At 40.6% G+C, this 26,068-nt stretch overlaps 3 protein-coding genes across 3 annotated transcripts in view; all 3 read right to left on the bottom strand.

The window, feature by feature from the left end:
* Positions 1–891: 891 nt before the first annotated feature.
* Positions 892–8,659, bottom strand: hoxc1a (homeobox C1a). Its single transcript, XM_018666185.2, has 2 exons — positions 8,054–8,659; positions 892–4,473 (listed from the first exon to the last, which is right to left on the bottom strand). The coding sequence occupies exons 1-2, from the start codon at positions 8,640–8,642 to the stop codon at positions 4,070–4,072; spliced, it is 993 nt and encodes a 330-aa protein (XP_018521701.1). The 5' UTR covers positions 8,643–8,659; the 3' UTR covers positions 892–4,069.
* Positions 8,660–18,504: 9,845 nt separating this feature from the next.
* Positions 18,505–21,590, bottom strand: LOC108876409 (homeobox protein Hox-D4). The gene is made up of 2 exons (XM_018665894.2): positions 21,063–21,590; positions 18,505–19,728 (listed from the first exon to the last, which is right to left on the bottom strand). Exons 1-2 carry the CDS (start codon positions 21,430–21,432, stop codon positions 19,181–19,183), a joined length of 918 nt encoding a protein of 305 aa, XP_018521410.1. The 5' UTR covers positions 21,433–21,590; the 3' UTR covers positions 18,505–19,180.
* The window catches only part of LOC108876405 (homeobox protein Hox-C10a-like), a 60,245-nt gene continuing 55,275 nt past the window's right edge, over positions 21,099–26,068 (bottom strand). Inside the window, 2 exon segments of the mRNA XM_051071212.1 lie at positions 21,099–21,235; positions 21,603–21,750. The gene's annotated coding sequence lies outside the window, so the exon portion shown is untranslated.

The following is a 26,068-nucleotide window of genomic DNA, read 5'->3' as shown; positions in this document are numbered from 1 at the left end:
GCTTTGTATCTTTTTGAGCGCTTTATTAGTAGCACCTAGGAAACAAAACACATATTTGTGTAATTGTACACAGGGCATCCAGACATGCGCCGGCACACACACTCACACACAAACAGGTGCTCTTCACTTCAACTTTCTTGATGTACAAATTGTTTGGTAGTCAAATACGTGAATGAGAACGATCAAAAAGACTAATAGTGCATGAAAGTCTTTGCAAATTAAGAAAAACAGTAAAATCAGATGAGCAGAAAAACTAAAAGGGAGGAGAGCATTCAAATAATGTGTAATTACAACAACAACCGAACCATCTATAAGTGCTTCACATAGAGTTAGAAAGAGCTTAACTTGATCAATTGAATTCATTCCCCTGAGCACTGGTGAGGATATTACATGCATATTATGCATTAAGTTAATTTTAGGTCAACTTAGCATTAATTACAATGAGCTCAGAAGGAACCCACTTATATCTGTTAATTTAGAACGTAATGTAAGATATTCTGTAAGCTGCTTATGTTACCTCATTGCTCATGCCACACAGCACTCCTCAGGAGAATTGTAACAGCTGCCCACATCAGCTAACTTGCAACAGAAGACAACACAGAGGAAAACAGAGGCTGTCAATAGCCTCATTCATCATGAATTAATACATCACTGGTCTTGCTTCAATACCACCGATGGCGTGTGCTATTAAAAAAAACAAAACATAAAACTTTACTTTTACAAATAATGTTAGAGCTATTATACTTATACTGTGTAAACATGTTTCTTATTGATTTCAATGAATTGGTTAAATAAACTAGACTAGAGGGAGGAGGAAAATACAGGTGAGGAAAATTCTAACTCGTTCAATATCAACATTGCTACTACCTGTGGCAGTAATACATTTTGAGCTGAGTTATTTTGGTTTTATTTCCCTCACATTCGCTACATGTCTGCTGGTGTATAAGCACCCCACAGCTGTCAGTCTAGTGAGCCAGCCGTACATCTTCAGGAGCGAATTACAGACGAGCACAAATTCATCAGAGTAGAGTCACACTCAAATGCTTTCGAACTAAATGTCAGGTTTGAACAAACAATGCGGTTCGTCTTTCATCAATTGAGAGGCAAATGCTGAAGCTGCCACAGAATGAAATTAAAGCGATAGTTCACCCAAAATAAATCCACTCTTCTTTTCACCTTCACTTCATCCTTATAATTCACATTAAGTTTTTCCCTCTGCACGTTTTCTCGCCGCTATTTCAAATGGTTGTGTATTTCTAAGTGAATCTATTATTTAGTAGAAACTGTGATAAAGTAAGTTTGGATTAAAAAAAAAAAGTCTGAGTGCACACCTGCTGCAAGCATCCTCTGTGCACATTACAACCTGTAACTTGAAGCCCTGTGGCAAGGGAACATGTTTGCACTAGATGATAAAAGAGTTTTGTAATAGGGTCAACCTAACACACTTCTCAGCAGGAACACTGGACATGAGAGACCACTTTTGCACTCACAGGTTTTACCATCACATTGTCTCATCATCGTCCTCATCATCATCCTCGTAACCTTCACAAGTGCATGCTTATTTGCATTAATGCGATGGATGCATTTGATAGTTTTGTTAAACATTCTACTTTGTGCTATTTTGTTTAGAGAGGACGGCCTTAATGGTTTTTATTTTGTTTAAATGCAAACTAAAAATAAATTGGGTTCAACACATTTCCAGTCTAGCTTGCATGTAAAATCCTTCCTATCAATTCCAAATAAAACTTTTAAATGTTTGTGCTGTCAGAAACTCCTCTGCCGACCTTTAGGTTTGAACTTTTATTCCTCCCTAGCTTTCAGTTAATATTAATGACATGAACATTATAAAAGATATTGTTTGGAAGGGATTAATGTCTGAATTTTTTTTTAATTATTCAAGCAGATGTGTATGAAATATATAAGCAGCAAGCATGTAATGAATAGTTGTGCAAAATTTTGTTTATGCTGGCTCTGACATGGAATCATATTAAGTGTTAAGTGTGCTCAAGTAACTTTAATTTTTCAACTTTGCCATTAAAAATAGTTCTGTAGTTTATATCCAAAAACCTAATGGGTGAAAAGACTCTTTCATCCAGTTTATAAAGTGAGCCAGTAGCATATTTTTTGGCTTATTAAAATAAGAGATAGGGCAAAAATGAGGTTAGCTCTAGGTGTAGGAAAAAATGCATTATCTGGCCTGGTATGGAATTATAATATGAACAATTATCATATGGCCTGGTCCCCCTTCTATTCAGCTCGATGAAATATTATTGTGTGGACACAGAGACCCACCACCACCAGAACAAAAGCTTTCCAAGTTGCTTGTTGAAAAAAAAAAAAAAAAAAAAAAAAAAAAAAAAAAAAACAGAGTACGAAAGAAAGAAAGGAGAGAAAGAGAAAAAGCTCAGACTTCGAGGTCACCCAAATTAATGGTCCATCTTTCTCTCTCTGAGCCGCTGACCGGGTCATCGTTGTCCTGAGGCAAGACAAAGGTCAAGAGGTGAGAGGTGAACTCTGGTGTAACTGCATATATTAGCCTGGCCTTGCAGCCTTCACGTCCACTCCCAGGTGCAACTGTCTATTAACTATGATAATTATTATTATTTGTATTTTATCAAGGTGCCAAAATCCAATGATTACACCTGTTAAAAGCTTACACAGACCTAATTAGCTCATTTTGGTTCTATCTTTTTTATTCCTAAGCCACAACAACCCAGCTGCTTTGACTTGAATGCCTTGTTATCACTAATATCCGTTTGGGCTCCAGTAACCTTCATATCCAGTGCACACACCGCTAATTGAAAGCTAAACAAAAATATTCCCCAACATAAAATTAATGTAGCTGATGGACCATATCTTGATATTAAAATAGACATTAACATGATAGAAACGCACTGTGATGCCGGGAACATAACAGTGTTTAAGGGCCGAGTTGATAATCATTTACTTTCTATGAGATGAGATGTGAATCTGGAAGGAATATTTAGCTGCTCGAACTGCTGGGGCCCACCACAAATTTATTGGTTGATCTGCAAAACAGCACAGACAGCGCTTTATTGTCTGCTCTCCCGCATGAGTGTTCAAGCTAAATTATCATTTTCTGATGCATGTATAGGGGTAATAAAAGACGCAACAACTCCCGATCGTGATATTTCTACATTCCATTAACGTGCAGTTACAGATGCATGCAAATGCTCCCAGATTTGTGCCTGAAATAGATGGATCACCACGGATCAATACTCTTAATACGAGCGGTCAATAAATCTATCAGTCAATTATGGCATGTTAATCTTTCCGTGGACTCAGGATAATGAAAACCTTACAAAGCGGACTAAATATAGCCTACAACGTTAAAGCAGCATTAGAACTCTGCCAAATTAGCCTAATAATTATCTGCTAACATATCACGTTAAAGATGTGCTTTGTCTACAACAGGTGCATTCGACAATTTCCTCAAATGCGTGGAGACAAACAGCTTTTTTTTCTTTTTTAAAGATATAGGAAAAAATCTCCATAATGACGAACTTTAAACTGAGAGCAGCAGTGTGATTTGGTGGAATAATTTGTGAAAAAAAAACTGCTAAAAATGACCTGTCTATCTACGTCGTAAAAATAAATGTGGAGCTTAAATAAAGAAAAATATTTTTGTGTTCTTTTAAACAAAACAAGGAAGCACGTGTCCTGTTCAATAAATATATTCAAGTAAAGTCTGTTCCTGAATAAATTGTACAAAATAAACAGCCTGACTGCCACCGTTTCTACGGTCAATTAATATAATTTTGTATCTTCGTTTACACTGTGTAGATAGGAGCGCATTGGAATGACTTGAATTTTAATATTCAAATCAGAGCGCCAGTCTGAAGCCGGGGGAGGATGACAAATTGTTTTGACCCGTCCTTGCATGAAGAAACTTGCCATTGCGCTTCTTGCAATAAGCATCCATCGTGGTAAGCAAATAAAGGTGATGCCTGATTGAAACCGATGCAAACGCGAATCAAAGCATCTGCAGGCTGATGCGCCTTCGCTGCGTCTAACGCACGATGCAGCGAGCAGCTCCCCTGCGAGGGACTCAGGAGTTCAGGGGCAGGTGTTTTGGCGAGTTCGGTCCGAGAGAGGGGCAGGTGTCCAAAGCGCGTGAGTGCGGGGCCGCGGGGCCCGGGTCGCAGAGCAGCCCGTCTCTCTGTAATTTCTTCTGCTTCATGCGCCTGTTCTGAAACCAAACTTTCACCTGCGTCTCGCTGAGCTGCAGGGCGCCGGCGACCTCCACCCGCCTGGCCCGTGTCAGGTACTTGTTGAAGTGGAACTCCTTTTCCAGCTCGGTCAGCTGCTTGGTGCTGAAGCTGGTCCTCGGGGCCCCGTTCACCGTGGGATGGACATCCGTGCAGATGCTGCTGCTGCTGCTGCTGCTTCCAGCCTCTACAGCACCGACTCCCGAGCCAACAATACTGAACCCACAGGTCATGTGCATCCTGGCTGGGAACAGAGGGCATGAAAACAGGCGTCAGCAAGCTCAATGAGGTTACTCACAAAAGAAGCACAAAACCCTTCTGAATAAAATTATCCACGCCCATATCCAGGAAATAAGATGAAAAATTATTATAGAGCTGACACAGGAAAAATTCTTCTATTATAAACTTTCGTCAGTTCCATTTATATGTAGTTAAGACTTTTATGTACATCCCCAGAAATTAACTAAAACATTAATAAGCCTATATCTGATACTGATGATGAGAAATATAAATTGAATAAATAATCACAGGTTTGTTTGCCTCTAAGGGAAATGAGTTAAACAAATATTAAAGTATGAACAGACCTAAAAATATTTTAAAGAAACTTAAAAAGATTTGTGGGAGTTGGCCCAGAGCCAGTGTGTTTAAAGCCTTCAGCCTGCAGGTCCATTTTTCTGTCTGTATAACAAAGACGTACTTCACCGAGGTATCAACTTTAACAATAGCCTATAGGCACGGTGCAAAAAAATCCTCTGGTGCTGTAAAACAGGTGGATGGTGTCATCTAAAGGTGAGGACGTAATAACAGAAACACCTGTGCACTATCATAACATCACAAACTGCAGGCTGAAAAATGAGCAGAGATCTGAATCAACACCTCTGACTCTTACGAGATCTGAACATCTCACATTTCCTGCAGGGCTGTCGTACTATACTGTTTAGGTTTGTGCACAGCCCGGACAAGTTCACCAAATCATAGAGAAAAATAAAAAAAGATGTTGTTGTATATTGCAGATATGTATGAAAGTAGTCGGAGAAATGTCTGGCGATTCAAAACAACTTTACAGTCCATTAGCTGTATTCATCAGAATCATTAATAATTTGCCTTTAGGCCTTTCTGTGTCAATGACAGTTTAACAGTTTACAAATCCTTTCAAACACTGTATTAATGACAAATGTCTCCATTTTTTTCCTCTGAGGTTTCTGGGTTACACATTAAAGTATCATCTGTGCTACTTATGTGCAATGAATGACAGGGACCGCAGCTATATCTTGATTTTTCATCGCTGACATTGTGGGTACAGTCGTCAGTGAGTCTTTGCCTCTGAGAAAATGTGCTGCTGCCACTGCATAATGGAGTCAGTGTGCCAGGTGTAGCCCAATGTCTCCCACCACAATTCATACAGAGGAAGGTTAACGGGCCTCTAGCCACTTGGAAAAGCAGATAGCAGATGGAAAGGTCAGTTATAGGATAAATGTCGACATCTGTGTTTTAAGAAAATGAATGTCATGGTAAGCTAGCCTGAGAATTAGAGGGCAGAGAATATGAAGAACCAATACAGAGGAACTGTACGTAATTAAGAACTTCAGCTTTCAGGAGTGCAAATCACATGCACATTCTGATTAATGGCTCCAAAGATAATAGAATTGATGCCGGCCAGAAGGCATAAAAGAATCAAACTAAATATTTGAGGAATGACTTGCACGCTTAAAAATAGCCAGCCAGCAAAGGGAATGGAAGGGCCTTCCAAGCCAAGGAGAGGGAAGAAGAAAAGGGATAGATCGATACACATTGCCTCAGTCATCTGGGCATCCAGCCCACAGTAATTCAGGTGCTGTCAAAGCATAATTGAAGAATGACGCACTGGGAGTATATACACTGAGCCAGGAGATCAGGTTACAGCAGGTCTGTGGAGGCCTTTCAACATGGAAGAATACGTGAGACTTTGTCTTGTGCCAAAACCAATACAACCTCCAGAGGAAAGCATACTTTCACTAATGACTCTTTTACAAGTTACACAGTAGCGCTAATGAGTTACTCCTACAGATGATCCCCCTTCAGAGAGATACAGAAAGAGGTTACAAAGATACTAACAGTAGTGCTAGGAGATGTCTTGTGTGGTTGGCGGGTGTGAGCAAATGGCTTTCTCAAGTGTAAGGATTTGGATCAGATGAGTGGCTAATGAATAAAATGATTCCTAGACCAGTCAAAGGTTGTTGTTGTCACCTTTTGCCTCCTTCACAAGTGGCATCATCAGAGAGACGTTTACCCACTAATCTACATTCTGAACATGCAAGAAGTTAATGAAAAGCTAGAAATCGCTGTTTTCTTTTTGTTGCACCTTAAAACATTGCAATAAGATACTGATTTCACCTTTTGCTTCTGTCACGGTGGCATCATCAGGAAAATGTTTATCAAGGTGTGCAAGAGCACGTCTTTACCTAATAACCGGAACTTTTACGTTTTTAAATGCACATTAATTTGCCCACTAATCTGGATTTTGAGATTATAAATTGTAGTTTTGTGCATCTCACAAAACATTGCCATCAAATTAGAGGTCTTGGTGTGACCTTTTATGTACACTGGCTCCATAACACAACATAATCAGAAATACTGTGTTAAATCCACAGTATTTTCCCTACCAGTCTGAATTTTGCTGTTGTTTTTGCTGTTTGTTGGATGATTCCTTGCAGAAGAATCCAGGCCTTTCACCACCACATAACAGTCTGTGGTAATGACCAACCTGCATCTTTGGTCAGTGAACATTTGGGTCAGCAGCACCCTTACAGCAATCAGAGATTGTTCTGTGGAGGACAAAAAAAAAGACTGGACCACCGCTGTTGTAAATCTTCCTTCATGTAAAATTTATGAATCTCAACCCAAGTACAGTGGCCAGTCAGTCAACTGACATTATTGATCAAGTGAAGGATCTATATAAGATACTATAACTCACATAAAATTGAAGATTGATAGGCATTTTTCACATTAGTAGGCTATTGGTATTTTTTTTAAGCCTGGGATATGTATTCTTCTGTGGGCTCTTTGCCCAGGACTCATCAGTCAGGGAAATGATGATCTGTGACAGCAATTATGTTAAAAAGGTGGACACATGTAAAGGTGCTGCAAACTGAAATCAATACACAAGGGCTTTCATTACAAACAGACAACTCATCAATACTCAGGGAGCTCTCCAGCTCACAAGAGTAAGTTTTACTCAACTTCCTGTGAGTCTGGACAGGCAATGGTGTGTTGCATTATTCAAAGGCTACTGGTAAGTAAGGGCAAGGGTAAATAATTGATCATTTTCTCTGGCTGCATATACAGTGAGGCTAAGCAGGCCTTTTTACTGTACTTCATCCAGCTACTGTGTACAGTTTAAATCCTGTCTGGAATAGTAGGTGGAGCAAAAATGTTAAATAACCTAACAGATTTACATTAACATGGAACCGTTAAGGAAACAGTAACCGAGCCCTCACGGGCATATTCAAATCTGGCGTCGAGTGAACAGCTATGGTGATGCCTTTCTTACGTTTTCATCTGTTTTTTTTTTTTTTTTTTTTTTTTAAGTAGGGGAACTATTTTTCCGACTGAACTTTTGTTTGTTGGTGACGGAGGAAATTGTGCACGGTGACGCACAAAACACGTCAGCTATTTTTTTTTTCCTCCAGCTTGAGGAGAAAACTTCGACCAAACTTTGCCAACTATGAATGAAAGTTATCCATAGGGGAAAAAATCAAAACCAATAAACCCATTTAGCCTGGATAAATGAAAAGATCACTTTATCCCCCTCTCTCGTGTTCATGTCCCCCTTGGCAAAAACTTACCCGCCCGGTGCTGACTCCTCTTCACCCTCATCCACTCAAAAGTTTTACTCCTTTCATCCAAATCAGCCACGTTACAGTCCGAGCTGGCTGAACTTCCCACGGCGACGTGAATCTCGGGGCCGTTGCGAGAATAGATTTGAATTTGCTCTGGAAGTGACCCAAAATCGTCGTCGAGTCGCGTCTCGCTGTTGTTTGATGCGCAGTATCCACGTCCTGGAGAGCCCTGCCCCTGCGCCCTGCACCGCCAGGGGACACGGGACGAGTGGGGGCAGGCCGGTGCCGAGAAGCCCTCGAGAATCTCATAATGTCGTAGTAGTGGTGAAGAAGAAGAAGGAGGAGGAGGAGGAGGAGGAGGGCTGTCCGAAGAGGTGCACAGAGTCAAACTGTTTGAGAGAGTTAAGTAGCGAGGATGCGGAGAATTAAATCCTGAGGCGACTTCCACCTCCGGTTTTCCCTCCTCATCACGACTGCCGAGTTCAGGATAAGTTCTGCCGCCCAGGTCCCGGTTTATGACCTCTTTTGCTCGGCAGCAGCCCGTGAACAGAGGGCTACTCTCCCCTTCGGCCGTTAACTCTTGATAGGAAGTCATTATCACCTCTCTCCCTGCATAATCATTGGACGGGGTTGCACTTCATGCCCGGCCTCTCATGCATCCAAGTAACGCATGGTCAGGCAGCTGGACGTTACCGCGGGGACATTCCTCAGAGGAGAAACAGCAGTCCCTGATTGATGGAGATGACGTGCCCTCCTGGTCTCGGCCAATAGCCGGACATCTCTGTCATCAGGGAGGACAACACTGATTAAGCCGAGCAAGCAAGTTGTTAACTGACTTCAGGTCAACATTTTAGTGGTGTCCGAGTATAGCCAGTAGCACCACACAGGCCACAACAAAAAAGCTACAAACATCCCTGAAAGCAGCAAAAGAAGTTAATCGTCATCATCATGAGACGCTGAGGGCCTTCGTGGGCCTTTCACCTATTCAGGCAGGTAGGCTATGACGTCAGACTTTTTTTTTTTTCTTTCTTTTTTTTTTTTTTTTTAATCAAACGGGCTTTTTAGGCCTCGAGAGAAGTTTTGGGCCAAATTCTTGTGTAATGATTATTTTTCAACGCAACAATGAAACTTCTATTTCCAAAGCTAAATTAGCATAATATAAGCTACATTGATGCAGCTAATGGATTATGCAAATAGGCGAAGGCTTCTTGAAAAACCCGAGGCCCTCTTTAGCAGAGGGCTTAGGTCATGTGAAAGGCACACTTAATGGGTTCAGAGGTCGTGACAGCTGGTATTTAGAAGTTCAGTGGCAGCAGATTTGTAATTAGCCTCGAACAAATACCAAAAAAAAAAAAAAAAAACAAAAAAAAAACGGCCCAGAGCCGAGATCAAGAAGTTGTAACTGACAGAGGAGACGTGTTCTTCGCAGGTTAAAGCAGCTCCTCGGACGGAAATTAGCGTTTAGGACTGGGCTTTTTTCACAGTGTCTGTGTGTTTACTTATGAAAGAACCATGTGTGATACTTCATATGCAAACTCGTAGGAGTAACAAAAACAATGAAAAAAAAAATAATCAGTCACCTACCACATTCCCACGTGAGTGGAAAGCACTGTATACAAGCCCAGGACTGTTGGGCCTACACTGCCTTGGAAAAAAAAACCCACATGCAAACAACCCCACAGTAGATCTACGGGAACAGAGCCATTGTTTTCACCTCCAGTACAGAAGTGAAAATGTCATGGAGGAGCTCCACAGAGCAGCAGAAGTTTGTTGACCTACTTTCAAATGCACGCATCAATGTCTCGTACAGCCTGCCCGCATACATTTTAAATAATGGGAATTAATAGATGTGCCACTGTTAATGTCTGATCTCTAAACCGTTTAATTGTTTGACTTTTAATCTGCAGTGAAGAGATGTTTCCAATAATAATAATAAAAAAAATGGAATTCATGATTTTAAATTTGCCTTTTTAAAAAATGTTTTTAATACTATATAGGTTTTCAGTCATGTGTGACGGTATTCAACTATCATTGACGACGAGCAATGATTTTGGATTTTGGATTGTTGAAAGAATACTAAATTATATTTAATATTTTCTAATTAATTGGTCTCATTATTATATTTTTCCTGTCCCTAAAATAATGAATAGAACATAATATGTAATCAATATAATTAATAAATATAAAAATGTATAAATAACATGCATTATTATTATTATTTTTGTTATTATTTATAAAAGTATGAAAAAGACACTCATAACATTTCATTAAAAAAACTAAATTTCATACTACTGTATGTCTCTGTTCTTATCGTTTTATTTTAACAATAGTTCTTATGTCTTTTAAGTCTGCAGTAATTACAATATAATTCAGCGTAATGAACAACTTCTAACTGCATTCTTACAACACAGAAATATGGTCCCAGCTGTGGGAGTTAATGGGATTCTACAGGCAGCGATGTGCTGAATGACTGAGTGCAATATATCCCTTCTCTCCATGCATTTGCATGGCGCACTGATCCATCTTCATGTCAGCTCGGAGGTTACTCAGGGTTCACGCGCTAGCTTGTTTCTCTCCTCCACACTCAATAAATAAATCTCTGCAGCTTTCTGTTTACCGCCTGAATATAAATTTGTTTGCAGTCGATCGAAGACCTGTGCGGAGGTATTAGAAATTGTATTTCTGTAATGGCTTTCAGCAGAGGGAGGGAGGGGCGGGGGGGGTGGGTTGGGAGGGGAGGCGGGGAGAGGGGTTGCAGAGAGGGGAAAGGAAGGAGACGAAGAAGAAGAGGAAAAAACAGGTGTGAGCAATCTCTGCTTTCTCGTATGCAAACGAATTAAAAAAATGAAGCAGTCTCAGCCTATTACAGCCCTTGGACGCATTCAAATTACATTTAAAACCAAGTAACCTTTTTATCTTGTAGGACAAGAACAGCAAATCTGTGTTTGTTCCTAGAAGTGCCATATGTTTGATTAGCATATTTGAAGTGTTGTTCCACATCACTGCCCAGCTACCTTTTATGCAGCAGAAGTTATATGATCACATTTAGCACAAAAACAAAACAAAAAAAAAACAAGTGAGGCTCTTTCCTCTGGACAGCTTGTATCCCCTAAACCACTTTTTTTTTTTTTTGCATGAGATGGCCTCAGAAATAAGAAAGAGAATAATCTCACAATTTAGGTGAAATGGGTTCCACAAACACAATTCTGAATTTTATATCCCTCAAACCAAATCCTGCTCCTCATTTACACGCACACCACAGATTTGAATATCTTCCCTCAAAGCTCAAAAGCATCCTCTCAAAACTCTGTGCAGGCTTTTTCTCCATCATGATCACTATTGTGTCTATTGTTTTGACTGGAGGTGAGGTAAACATGGCAGCACTTGGGTGGCTGCTGTCAGGAGGCAGGAGGAGGGAGATAATATTGACTGATGCTAATTTGTTTTGCGTCCATGCTCTGATGTGTGTCAATAGGCAGTCGAGGCCCTGGGATCAGCTCGGGCCGTGCTCGGATTACCATCCACGGTTTGAATTGAACCCTCATCCTCCTGTATGTCCCGCTGACATGATGCTACGGCGGTCGCTGTTGACACCCAGACCCTCGTCTAGACCCCTCTCCAACACCGTCAGGCCTCATTATGTGTCGGCTCTTGACCCTCACAAGACTGGGGAATTAACCAGCACTGACAGACGACTGTCACCACCAGCCAGAGAGGTCACTGCCTTTAATGCAGTTCCAAGAGGGGAAGGTGACAGCCATCTATGCCATGTTTATGGAGCTCAGGCTCATCAATGTGGCATTGTGATAGAGCTGTAATACAGTGGAGGGACAAAGGAATAAAGCAATAGGGGGGAAAAAAAGAGGAATAGAGAGAAGGGGTCAGAACAGGGCTGGAGGAGAAGCAGAAACAGATATTCAAGTGTGGCACATTGACCGGTTGAAAGATGGCTATCTATGTGATTGATAGAGCATGTCAGTGTTTTTCAAATATTGACATTTTTGAAAAATAGTGATATCAGAAGTAAGATTTAGCTCAGGGTCTACCCAGCCCACACACAATCCAGGGAATACTACTTGAAAACAAAACAAAAAAATCCATCCACTCACAGTGTGAAATTCCAATAATTGTCCTTGCTTTATTGTTGAATGGTATGAAATCTGTCACAGTACATGAACCGTAATCATAAATCCAATGCAACTACTGTGCAAATGGCCAGGGACATTACAGATAAGTGCATTCTGCACAAGCTCAACAGTGTGACAATGAAGCAATACCTTGCTAATACGAGGACTTTTCAACAATAGCCTGTAGTATGTACCGCAGCGCTTCACAGCTCCAGCGAGCCAAGAGGCTTCGAGTCGGCAGAATCCCAAACATCATGACAACAAGCCATCAGTCATCTTCCCCCCAAGCTGCTGTGCACACTTGTGTGTTTCCGGAGTTCTTACTGTGGGAAATGAGCAGGGTTAAACATGAAACAGGAGGAAATGTTCATCATTGCAGCACACTCTGTAATATTCTCCCTCTTACAGCATTGTTTTCGCTGCGGGGAAAGAGAGGGAGTGTTTTTTTAACATTCTTTTTTTTTTTAGTTGCTTAAACATCCCCTGCTTGTTCACAATGTAGATCAGTAATCTACTGTGCATGCTAATCATGGTTAATAGCAAAATGCTGATAGAAAAATGACACCACATTAATAAAGCACTAATCTTCCTTTGAGGTTCAGGAGGGATTATTCCTGCAGTTAAAAAAGGAAAAATGTCAATCTTGGAAATGTTGGAAAAGTTAAAATGTTAAATAAATAAGGTATCGGATATTAACAATATCCAATATTAGTTTGTCTTTTATTTCCCATTAAGTAGCTTTACCACAGCTAAACTCATTTTATTTCTCACTGTCTGCTGTAATATATACTGTATATATTATCTGTGTCAGCTTGTTCCTGCTCTTAATTTATGCTGTGTGATGAGTGAAATATTCAAGTCCATGATTTTTTACAGCTGCACTGTTCCATCAAATGAAAATTTGCTAGATGCTCTGTGTATCGTTTAAACAAATCTCCTCAAAAATCAGACTGAAAGATTTGGTATCTTTAGAAACTTTGTGTCCTCCAGTGGAATTTAAAATAAAGTTATCTGTCTTAGACCAAGGTTTAGCTGCACAGCATGACTTTGTAATGAGTGGACCACTGTTGGATACTAACAGAGAGATGACACTGGTGTAAAATTACTGCTTCAGAGATATTTAGTTTTAGCAACTGAGGTCAGAAGTAATAAAAGAAAAAGGTCAGTCTGGTTTTAACCCTTCTGTTTTATTGAAACTGTTTATTTCCTGCACGTGTTAAAAAAAAAAAAAACAATATTTGCAAAACTATTTTTTTTTCTCTTTAAGGACTCAGTTTCCAGTGGTGACAAAATAGGGAAATTACCATTAATGTTATTACACCAAAAAAGGAAATATTTCATGTACAGTCTATGTATGAACAGATAATACACTCAGCTGCCAGTTTATTAGCTAAAACTAATGCAATCTAATACACAGTTGAGCAATAAATCAGACTTTCATGAAGTTTATATATGTTCAGTTTTTGCTGAAACTGTTTTAGAGAGTTGTTGATTCAACTTAATGGTTATTTTGGAGGCTGCAGTTTGTGGTGCTGATGAACTGTAATGTAAAGGTGTTTTTAATACTCTGTCCATCGTCTTTCATACAAACTGCAGTCAGACAGTTTTAGACTGTATTAATCTCAGTGTGCCTAATAAACTGGAAAGTAGTAAGTGTAGTAAGTGTAGTGCACATTTCTTTTGTCTGCTGAAAGGTCATTCTCAGACAGAGACGTATACTGTATGTAATCCTACATACTGACTGAATCTTATGTTCTGGGTCTTATATGGTTGTAGAGCAGCAAACCAGAAATGAATAAGGTTAGACTGAAGCAGTCTTTTGTGCACCAGTCAATCCTAAAATTAAATACAGCTTTTAAGCTCAGATCAAATGTATACTGAAGGGATTTTGTAACTGTAATGTTAAGTGTATATATTGTTGTTTGCTCTTCCTAATTTATGTTTTCTATGTGATATGAATGGAGCTGCTGTGATGCAAGAAAAAATTTCAGACTTGCCTGACAAGAAATATTATCATCATCTTCAGATAAAAAATGACTTATTTTTGAGGGTTACTGCAGCATAATAAGTCCTGTTAACACCAATCATAGACATAGAGACTATGAAAATCAGCTGTATGTAACCATGTTTTGCAGCTGTAGTCCCTTAGAACCTGAACATAATGAATTTCTGTATCATCTGAAACATCATTGGTTTAAATCATGTTTATAAGGAATATTAAATCATTAAATATCAAGCAGATAAAACAATGTTAAGTATATTTCTTGAGCTGTTAAAGCAGCTCAGCGGTCTCCAGGACCCCAAACAGAGTGTTAGCATTTGATGTTCACATACACTGAAAAATTCGAACAAATATTAACATGCTGCCATTGTTCTTTGTTGCCATGCAAAGTTTTTTTCCACACAGCTTTTTCAATCAAAAGAAAGTGTGCATCGATTCGATTCAGTTTGATAAAGCCATTGGGTGTTAAATAATTCTTGAGTGCTCGATAACGGTCAACATGTGACATTTAGCAGGGCGACTGTTGTGATTACAAGTTCATTCATTTAACCGGTGCTCTTCAGAGGGAGACGTGAGCTCCAGCAGGTGACTCCCTCACCGTACTGCTCACCACGGCTGAGACACTTTCATCACCAACTTACCTTTTTTATTGTCACCGATCATCCTTAACTGGGAAGCATTTAAAATGTCATTGATCTTGATAATGCCGTGCTGTAATATGACAGTAACAGTTGTATGAGATTCAGGAAGTCAAATTTCCAAGATTGATGAGTCGTAGCAGTTGAGTTATAATCCATCCACCTGAGTGATGCTCGGGCTCTGTTCCACATGAAGGAGCAGACAAATAAATAAAACCCATAAAGGTGACAGAGGAAATTGATACTTAACAATCATCTTGAGCAACAAGCACCTGGAGAGACTGGTGGGCAGCAGTTACTACTGTGGAGGGAAAAGGCTGAGAAGGTTAATAGGTCATAAAAAGAACAAAACCTCCTGAAGGCCAGGCATAAAAGTTTAGGGTTTTACTCAACAATGGACCAAAGTATTGCATGTAACAGTCACTTCTGGGTAGGTTTTACTTCTGTGACTTTTTCATGATACAAATCAGTCAATTTTCAAACATAATCATTTTAAAGGAAAATTGGAAAATTGTCCCAGAGTTGATCATAATCTTTAATATCATGTTCATCCCAGTTATTTTGTTAGAGAAGCCTTTTGCAACCATAACAACATATCAACACAGGCAGTGTCCACGCCCCAAAAACCAGAAACATTTGAAGTATTAACAGTAGCAATTAACCTATTTAATGTTAAGTCTGTGGTGTAGCACATAGCACAGCAGCCACTATTGCTGTCAACAACTTGGGCAGGCCAGGATCAGTAGGTTGTGGTAAGTATTAATATTTTTATCTTTTGTCACGCTTTAGTTTCTTGCTGAGGCGCACTAAGTGTGGTGGAGGCAGGTCTGAGCTCCAGTCCATCAAAATCAGCACACTATGATTTATTCACCAACAACATTTTCAGCAAACTTTACCTCTTCAGGGTGGAGTCTTAGATTTATTTTTATTTTTTCTTGGTTTCCTTTTATACATACTGAGATTAGAGCTTTTAACCCTGGAGAATAGTTGTGTGTTATTTATTTTGACTTTGATTTCATGCAAAACCACTGGGTTGTGTTTTTGAGTACATTTGAGTACATTGAGTACATTTTGTATTTTTTCTCTGTATATACATTAGTGTTTTCAGTCAAATGTATATTTTTACATCCTATATCGTTGTGCAAGTATGTTATGTCAGAATAGAATCCTCATTTGCTTTTTCTTGTGATCTGAGTTTATAAGTGAACTATGAACAGAAATGAATCTATAAGATGGTTTGTTATACTTTCAAAGTGGAATTTGATTGTAATGTAATCAATTGTGAATAAAGAAAGGATAAAGATGGTTTTGTGCTTTTGGAGTGAGTTTATCCCAGTTTATAAAAGCTGTGGCATTAATTAGTTGTTTAAATAAGTGCATGTATGGATGGTGGTGTAAGATATAAAAACAAAAACAGTAGATGCAGACCAAAGCCAAACAAAACCCCCATGGCAATGTATAATCTGTGATGGGGTTTAGGGGATTTGTGGGGGACTCAGCCTCAGATTTGTCTCTCCCACCAATCATAAAATGAACAGACATATGCTCTAGTAAAAGCAGGGGCTGTCACATAGACATTTATTATTATTATCATCATTTATATTCTCTGATGGTGATCCCCATATAATGAATGGAATTACCACTACATAACATAAGACTTCAGTAGACACCAGCAGCTTACTGTGATGGTAATATGACAAGCTTCAGGCTTTACATTGAATGCAGGGGCAAATGTTTTTGGAAGATACTTAAAGCAGCACGTCTTTGTTAAGCATGCAGCAGTTTTGTTTTCACGGCAGCTTAAGAAAAGTCTTGATGCACGGAGCATTTTTCAAGTCTAACCCCAAAATCAGTTTCACAACAGCTGCAAATGGGACAGTGGAACATCAGTCACTGTAAAGGACATAACACAAAAATTCAGAAATTAATGATGGACCGTAACCAAAGCTGGTTTCATGGCACCACGGCTGGCGTCATTTATCACTTCAAAGATCCACTTAATGCATCGCTCAAGTCTGATCAAAGCAGAGAATTAAAAAGAAAAGAAAAAGAAAACATGTAAGGATTTTGGGCTTTGGCTTTCCCTCTCGAAGAACAGATGTCATCAAGCAACTAAAAAGGAAATAATGACATTAGTTGCTAACTAGGAGAAACCCAGTGTGAGGACAACTGGCTAACTTAATGTTGAAATGGAAGTCGACTGTTCCCCCTTGCAGTGGGGCCCTTTGGGGAGGGGCGGTGCGGGGGCTTTCCTTGACCTCTGGGGATCCCCCCTTGACCCCATCCACAGAATTACTGCACTCCAGTGTTTGGATCCTCCTGGCTGTTAGTGTGTAGGATGGAGAATGTGGTGAGGAACCAGAGAGGTAAAGGTCCTATTGAGCCTCGGCACCATTAACACCATAAATCACCCGGCGTACGCAAGAATCTCAGGAATCCAACACTGTCTGCTTCTTCTTCCTCGCAATCCCTCCCTCTTTCTGTCTCTTTTCGAGCGAACATATTTGTAGGGGAGAACTTTTTCTTGCTCTCTCGCTTGCCCTTTATTACTTCTCCCTTAAATTACCCCAGCTGTCACCACCTCTCTGATACAGATGTGGTGTAGGCCTTACTTTATTTAACATTTCCACAGAGTTATGGCAGCCCGTATAGCTCCCCTGACACTTCCTGAGACCTGCTGCAAATGGTGTCAAATATTTACCAAATGACAGCTGATCCAGAGACTGATTAGGTAATGAGTTAGGAGCAGGAAGTCATTCTATCCAGGACCACTAGGGGATCAGGTTCCTCGGTGCCTCCCTCATTTCAAAGCTGTCAGTAGTTCTCTGTGACAACTCATTTACAGTAAGGCCACTGATATAAAACTGTCAGCATGTCCAAAACTTTGTTTAGAATATTGATACTGCGGCTCACATTATCAAGTGTAAGAGGTTTTGCTCCTTCATCATGAAAGCTGCTGTCTATCTTTGACGTGTAAAACTGTTGAGACCCAGGAGAAGCTGTGACCCACTTCTGTCAAATAAATGCATAATGCCCCATGTGCGTAATTTAGCTCGGCAAGTCGAAATTTTTAACTTAAAAAAAAGGAAAGGAAAATAGGATAATAAGATTTCCACACAGTTTACATTTGAGAATCCACACGTTATAATGCCACAGAGGACGCTAGTAAAAAAATCACACAAAGTCTCCTCATTGTTCTTAAAGATAATATGTTGTCATTAGTGATTGAACCTCATTGGCCTGTTGTGGCCTATGGGCTGCTGGAAGGGCTTCTAAGCTACACAGCTAACATGCCCCCTGAGAAGTAGGCCAGCCCCAACTTGCAGCACTACAATTTGGCTATTGAAAAGGCAAGGGTTGGGAAGGAGGAGGCAAGAGATCTTGTCATGGTGCCCAGTGGGTTCAGAGCTTGTGGTTGGAGTGCTGGAAAGACTGCCTTGTCTCTGTGATTAATGGCGGGGAACTCGGAGGCAGGAGGGAGAGGAAAGGCTTATGTGGCAAGACTGTGCAACTTGAATGCACAATACTGTAGAGTTTTCAATGAATCTAAAGCATGCCTTAATTTGATTACAGAATCTTTCTCATTTTTTCCATTTGGGATCTAATCCAGGAATCTTTAATCATGAAATACTGCTGGAAAAAAAGAGTAATTCTAATCAGCAATGAATAGGGTAAACACTGCGCAAGAGCTACAGTTTTCCCAAATGCATTTATTATGCATGTACAGTATATGACATCTCAATTAATCAAGAACAGTATCAAAGACTTGCCGTATCCTTTTAATGGCGTTAACAAAAATATAACATCATTCAATATGAACATTATTCTGCCCATTTCACAGTTAAAACATTTTACACAAATGACCTGCTATTTACAGTACATGATGAAAAAGGAGGCCTAATGTGACACTTACAAAATATGACAACCACTTAGCTATTATCTGCCAAAAGAGGGAAATAGAGAACTCACTCCTAGTATGGTTCCCACATGCATTAAACATGCAACAACAATATAAATGTAACAGCCACAAAAATACAGCAAAAAACATGTGATTATTAATTGCTCAAATGTCTTGTGCATGCCGTGTATGTACAATGTGAGCAGCAAGTTTGAAGACTTGCAGTCTTCAGTCACCCTGCATGAGAAACACAAACAATATCACTGTAGCTCTCCTTTAATTAAGATATGTTCATATAGTTTAATTAAAATGCTTCCTGGATGGCGAAAGTGTGTGTTGAGCGGTGGGGGTGGGGGGGTTTCAGCCCTGGGATGCTAATCAGACGTCCTCCGGTCTTTCATAAGTAAGTGAAAGTGGATGTATCATTGAGATTTTGATGAGCACAGGAGGGACGGCCATTATGGGACCCTAGGGCCAGTTTGAAATACCAGCATGGTGATGACTATCTACACCCGTACAGGAGGGCTGCAGACCATTTGCAACAGATGGAGGTATGTGACTCAGATGGGGCAGGTCTGCAGGGTGAACATACTGACCACTGCTGCTGTCACTGTGCGAGCCAAAGATGGGGGATGACACGGAAACATAATCCATGAAGTGCGGGTCTGAGGAGGAGGAAGTTCTAACAACACAAGCATCCGGGAACCTCATGTGGTCCGTGCACGAGCTCGAGTTGGACGTGGGGTTGCAAGGAGGACATTGGGACGCACCTACCACCTTTCTGTACTTGTGCTCCTTCTTGTACCTCATCCTGCGGTTCTGAAACCAGATCTTGACCTGACGGTCGGTGAGCTGCAGCCCGGCGGCTATCTCCAGCCTCCGAGGGCGACGCAGGTAGGGGCTGAAGTGGAACTCCTTCTCCAGCTCCAGCAGTTGGCTGTTGGTGAAGGCCGTCCTCCCCCTCCTCGCCCCAGCCTTTCCCCTGCGAGGCAGACCAGCCGCCACACGACCGCTGACTAATGCGTGAGGAAGCACATAAAGAAGAGAGGGTGATAAAAGCAACTGCCACATGTCTAACAACTCTATCCTGAAATGTATAACCTCCACATGGAGGCCCCGTGTTAATCCTCAGCCAATCAACCTGAGACCAAGTGTAGGGCCCTCAGCTCTTCCTGTGCATTCAGTCATGCTTGAGACACTATTACAAGACTGGCTGTCTACTGTGTCATGTGTTCAGGGGAAAGTTACCTCCCGAAGAAACAGTCTGGGGGAAACATCTGACGCCACTACGGCTGCCTGACAGGCCACATTAATCACAGCTACACACGGAAGCAGACCTGTCAAATCCCCATCTCAGTCACTTAAAAGGTACCTTGGGACCACCACTGAAAATAACCACCATTAGAGATTCCATTTGACATGTATATCAGTGATACCAGGGCCCTGTTGATAACAACATAACATACAGGGGTTAATGGATACTTAATAAGGCCTACAGTGACCTTAGAGAGTAAACTGCACTCCTTAACCAGAGTGGGAGACTGTAGCTTCCTGTTATAGGCCTGTTTGTAGCATCTAGAAACTGATGTTGATTTATTATTGTGAAAAATAAGAAGCATTATTGGTGAACAATGAAAAAATGTATTTTGTTTTAATATATATTTCATAATTATTTCCCATTCCTCTGTCTTTTTTCCCCCTTGTTTACAATGTGACTTTACCTTCAGAATAAACTTACTTTAGTTTACTCACTTACTTATCGGGACATTTATTAGAATTGATTTACTGATTGAATTTATTTAATGACTCTGTTTAGAAACAACAGAGTATAGAGTGGTTATATTTGCTTACAAAGAAACTGAAAAGAAAACCCTCTGTTGCAAAAAGTGAGGCGTACAAGAGGTTTTTGTTCAGTCGTCTCTGTTTTCAACGTTACTTTGCCTGCAGGAGTGGAAAAACAAACAGCTATGAGCGTGACACAGACATTTGTTTAACTGTGCTGCACCATTAGCACTCGTTCATGCACTAATTTGACCTAACAGAGGAGAAAGAGCCTTCACATTTGATGAATACTTCAGTGCATTAAAAATGACACAGGTGACACATTTAACATCTTATTGACCAGTTAGACTTTTGGTCTGTTTGTAAATGTTATATCATCGGTGTCTTCATGGAACAAAAAGTTATCATCACTGAGGTCAGATATCAGTGTTTGAGTTATACATTCAAAGCACAAATGAGGAACGTACTCATTGCATATGGCTTTAAGGACTCACTACATCAGCCAACAACTGGTACAGCTTTATAATGTAAAATATACTTAGCCTGTAATAAATAAAACCAGAGTTACCAGATTGTTCGGAGTCAGTTGTCCGTGGATTCATCCAGGGAAAAATTACTCCAGAGTGGCAGATGGTGAGTAGACTACAGCTCCTGCTCTTGATGTCCAGCCTGCCCTTGGCATGGCAGTGAACCAGAGGCTCCAGTGGGCTCTGAAACTGTTCATCTGGGTTCAACCTGGAACTGACATGTGCAGAGGAGGTCATGTTTTGCTGATTAAGTTCTGCTTCTTGGCCTCCTCCTCCTCCGCCTCTGCCACCACCACCACTTCCTCCTCCTCCTCCATTGTATCCCGCGTTTAGTTTTGGCACTTGTCCAGAGCTCATAGCAAAACTGTTGCCATGCAGCTGCAGTGGGAGGGCAGACTGTTGGGGGTCCATGGACCCAGCTCATCAAACTGTCTCAAATAAAAACCAGGAATCCCCTCAACAGCAGTAAACGCCTAGGACTTCTGTCTGTCTAATATCCGATCACAATTAACCTGACTGCATAAAGGCATGCAGGGAAGAGCACTTGGAGTAACCATGTGGAATATTTGAGTAATATTTACCAGAAGGGTGCCGTAGTCACGTGTGGCCGTCCTCCAATGACCGAGCTCTGGAGTTGCAAAGTAATCCACTGGCAACTTGGGGCGCCCGAAGAAGCCTCTGCGATATTTCTTCAGACAACATTTCTATGAGCAGCCTGCGTGTCCTTACCTAGGGATAAAAAAAAAAAAAAAAATCATATAATGGAATATGAATATAGACGCCAACAACTGTGTAATCAGTGTGAGAGAGAAAGAGGGAGATGTGTTTATACGAAGAGAGGGGGGAAATGGCAGGGAGAGGAGGAGGGAGGGGGGGACAGGCAGAGATTACATGTGTGGTGAGGAGCGTCTCGTTAGAAAGTGCGTGTTAATTTCTTGTAATATTGTAAATCTTTTGACAGGAGGTGTTGAATAGAGGGAACCGCCGTTTGCAGCTGCACATCCAGTGATTTTTGGTGGTAGGTTTTTGTTTTGTTTTGTTTTGTTTTAACAAATGCAACGCGAGGAGCTGCTCCTACAGAAGGCTATGTCTCTGAGCTGGAGTAATATACTGGATAATAACGTGCTATCGACCACAACGCATTATTCTGTTGAAGCTTTAGTTGTAAAAGGCTAAATAAATAAATGATAATAACTTACGTTCCCGGATATTTTTTTAATCCAGTTTAACATAATTATAAATAATAACAGTTATTCCCGTATTCATGGTGTGAGCTACCATGTTGACACTCTGCTGTAAAGCTGCTTTTTGCCGGTAAAAGAAAACATTCCGATTATTTTGGGGGGTAATTGAACGGCCCATCATAAATCGGCGGGCTTTCCTTTAAATAACAACATATGCTTATAACTGTCGGAGTGAAAGTGTAGCTTTGGTTTAATAGGATTCACTGGGAGTGGTCAGACAAAGGCTTGACAGTCATTGCCACACAAAGACAAAGGAGGCAATCATTAGAGATTTTTTTTTCTATAGGACAATTCAACGCATTTGCATTAATCAGGCATCACTGTACAGTATCAAGTGTTCCTGTCTGTGGCTCTGTGAGGCAACAGTCAAACACTGGACCTTTTTTTATGGTAAACATCATCCCGCTTGCTGCTTGGTTGGATGGACAAAGACTATAGGGGGAGATGTTCAGTGTAGAGCTCTAATGTCTTTGCAGGTACAATTCAGAGCAGCAAACAAGACAGCAGGAACTTCAGGAAATATGGCCATGAAGGTGCAAAGCATTTAAGTAAAATATGAATTCTCCAACTTCATTTAAAACCCCCATAATAAATATTTTTTGGGGGAAATTATTTGGTATAAAAGCTGCATCAAGTGTGGCCTAACTGAGTTAACACCGGTGGAAAAAAAAACTCATAAAACATGATTGCTTAATTGCAGCAACACACTAATGTATGCAAAGTGGATAAATAACTAGAATAATGAAGCTAACACAAAATTTTTAAAATAGTGCAGCCAAAAGCAGGAGAAGGTTCTGCAGGATATAATGTTAGCATACTCTGCGCTGTGCAGTATCAATCATAGTAGAACCAGGCTTTAGATATAAGTTCCTTCTGGTGTTTCACTACAACAAAGCTGTCGAGAAAACCCTCTTTAAATGTCTCTCAGAGGTGATGGATTATGCACTCAGGGTTGCATAGCTTGGAAGGAGAGGAGCCTTCCCCCTTTTCCGTTTCACCCCTGCTGCTGCCACCGTCACTGAGGTTTTTACCTGAACCCTCCTGAGAGGAGTCATGTCCTTGGATTTTCTTTTCCTTTTTTCCCCCCAAATACATAAATTATTCTAGTTTTGAACACTTTCTTGATAAGAGCTAGACATAATAGAGTTATAATCAGAGTACATGGCTTATTGGTGACCCCAGTCAGCATTAAAATGTCTTGATTTTATTGTAATTATTGATTAAAATGTAATTTTAATCAGGCAGTGAAAACGAGGTCATGACTGTGGCCTGGTTTAATCTGTCCAGACGGTCCATTAAAATGGTAGTTAAGCGTTAAATATATAAATAATACAGTCAGAGACAGAGACAGAGTATATACAGAGCAAAATCTATTATTATTATTATTGTTGTTGTTGTTGTTGTTGTTGTTATTGTTGTTGTTGTTGTTATTATTATTATTATCATTATTATACAAACAGGTGGATTGGGCAGTAAACATCAGGACTGACTGAAATGGGGGAAAGTAATTAAATTCGTTCTGTTTTCCTTACCTCACACCCTTGAACACACTCTCTGGATTGGAGATAGAATCTATGATATACTGGCTCAGCAAGACCATAATTTAGCTCCTCCGCGCCTCCACCACAATTCTCCGTGAACTCTGTTTGAACCGCCTCAGTGGCAATAAATCATTTTTCTCTCTCACACAAAAGCGCGCCGGTCGCTCTGGGTGTCAACCCTTTTACAATTCCTCCTTACCTTCTGCGCGCTCTCTCGCCTGCTGACACAAACAACCAAGGAAATTGTCGATAAACTTTTATTTTTCATACCAATAACTTACAAAGGGAACGGTGTACGGGAGTTGGGCGGGGGGTGGGGGTGGGGGGGTCTGCAAATGCGCACAAGCGCGAGAAATCTAGAGATTGCAACACACTTCTTATATTTTTTTTTATTTTCTTTTTCTAAAAATATATATATATTCCTCTCAGTTAAAAAAAACATAATTGGTTTTCAGAGCTCAACGAAAACACGGATCAGTTAATGTATTTCCAGGGGACAGAGCTGAGCAGATAAGGGGAGACTGAGAGAGAGAGCTGGGGAGAAGACGTTAATGGGCAGAGGATGCTGTCGGTTAAAACGGTGCATACAAATGGCGCTGTCTTGGCAGAGCAAGGAGAAGATTTATGGGCCCGGTGCCCTATATTGCTGTAAACAATGCAGAGTGAAATGAAAGGACTAGAGTTTGCAGACTGCACTTCATAAGTGAGGAAAAGACACACATTGTCAATTTCCCCAAACAAGTCCTGACTTTTGCATAAGCATGTGCATTAACATAGAGTATTAATTTGGGCCTGCTGTGTACCACAGCCCACTGTAAATCCCGGCCTGTCTATGGGGGGGAGTGCATGGGAGCATAAATCCTGGAGCCCTGAGCCAATGAAGTGCCATCTCAAAGTCTGAAATTTAGGTATAAATTTTTATTTTTTCGACTCAGGAGACATATATTTTTCAGGCTGTCTACAGACTCAGAGTAAAATAATGCTGCAGCAGAAAAACAGATATTTTTCCAGTTAAATCTGATGTATGAGATGGAAAAGAGGTGTTGACATGTTAACTATTCAAAACCTCATTTTGTTTTTTCTCAGCTGATAAAAATAAAGATACAGGCCTGTTTTACTACAGACATTACTGATGTAACCAAACTTTTAACAGAGCCAGAAAATATTAATATCATAGATTTATGGCTGTGATTGTATTAATAACAGGTTTCAATTCAGTGTTTTAAATGAGTGGTGAGCCCTTTGTTTTTTATACAACTGACATTCATTCAGCTTTTCAATCTGATGTGAGGACATGTATTAAAACAGCTCCTGACGCTGCAGCAGCTGCTCTGCTCAGTGCATCAAAGTACAAAATAACTGTGGCTACGAAACGCAACTGGTGGCCACACAGACACACACACACACACACCGGAGAATCATTTTCAGGGAACAAATCAAATGAAAAGCGCATTTTCACTTAACCCTATACATAATTGCGGATCTATAGTCTCAGCAGCACATATTCAGATCACTTTTTTTTCCCCCGCTAATGAAAAGTGAATAATATGATCATAACTCAATCTAGTGACTGTCTTGGCCCCCGGTGACACCTTGAACGGGAGGAAAATGACTGTAATTTCGAAGGTCCTCAACGATGCAGCAAATAGGCTAATGAAATATTCTCACCGAGGCGTTATGATGACATAAAGTGTTACTGGCAAGTTTACCCAGGCCATCATTTCCTGTGTGATATGGTGTTAAGGTCTACAGTGGGATGTCAAGAGTGTTGATCCAAGCTGCTTTGCCCCCCCCCCCCCCATTGCATGAAACGTTTGCCAGCACTTGACGGTAAATCATTTTTTAACATGTCTGATGGAGTTTTAAAGTCTAGTTTTATGTAAATTCATTTAACACAAACACACAGATACACACACACACACACACACACACACACAGACACAGGCGCAGGCACAGGAACACACACACACACAAAAAGAAAAGACATGGTGCATCTGCTCCCTAGAGTGAACGGATGGGAGAGAGATTTACGGATTTATGACACACCCACTGCTGGTGAGAGGGAGAGAGAGAGAGAGAGAGAGAGAGACTCTGTCCCTGGAAAATAGCAGCGTGACCCCTGTTTCAACTCTCAGCCTTTATGCAGCTGCCATGGCTGCCGTTTAAACACACTACACCATAACAATACACTGGCCCTGGACCTTTCATTACAAACCAAAGTGGTTGAAGAAGACACTCACCTGAGACGAGTGGAAAAACATT

The sequence above is a fragment of the Lates calcarifer genome, linkage group LG6 (assembly GCF_001640805.2).
Source record: "Lates calcarifer isolate ASB-BC8 linkage group LG6, TLL_Latcal_v3, whole genome shotgun sequence".
Taxonomy (NCBI): domain Eukaryota; kingdom Metazoa; phylum Chordata; class Actinopteri; family Centropomidae; genus Lates; species Lates calcarifer.
The sequence above is the reverse complement of the archived record's forward strand: the minus strand, read 5'-3'. Positions and strand labels throughout refer to the sequence as shown.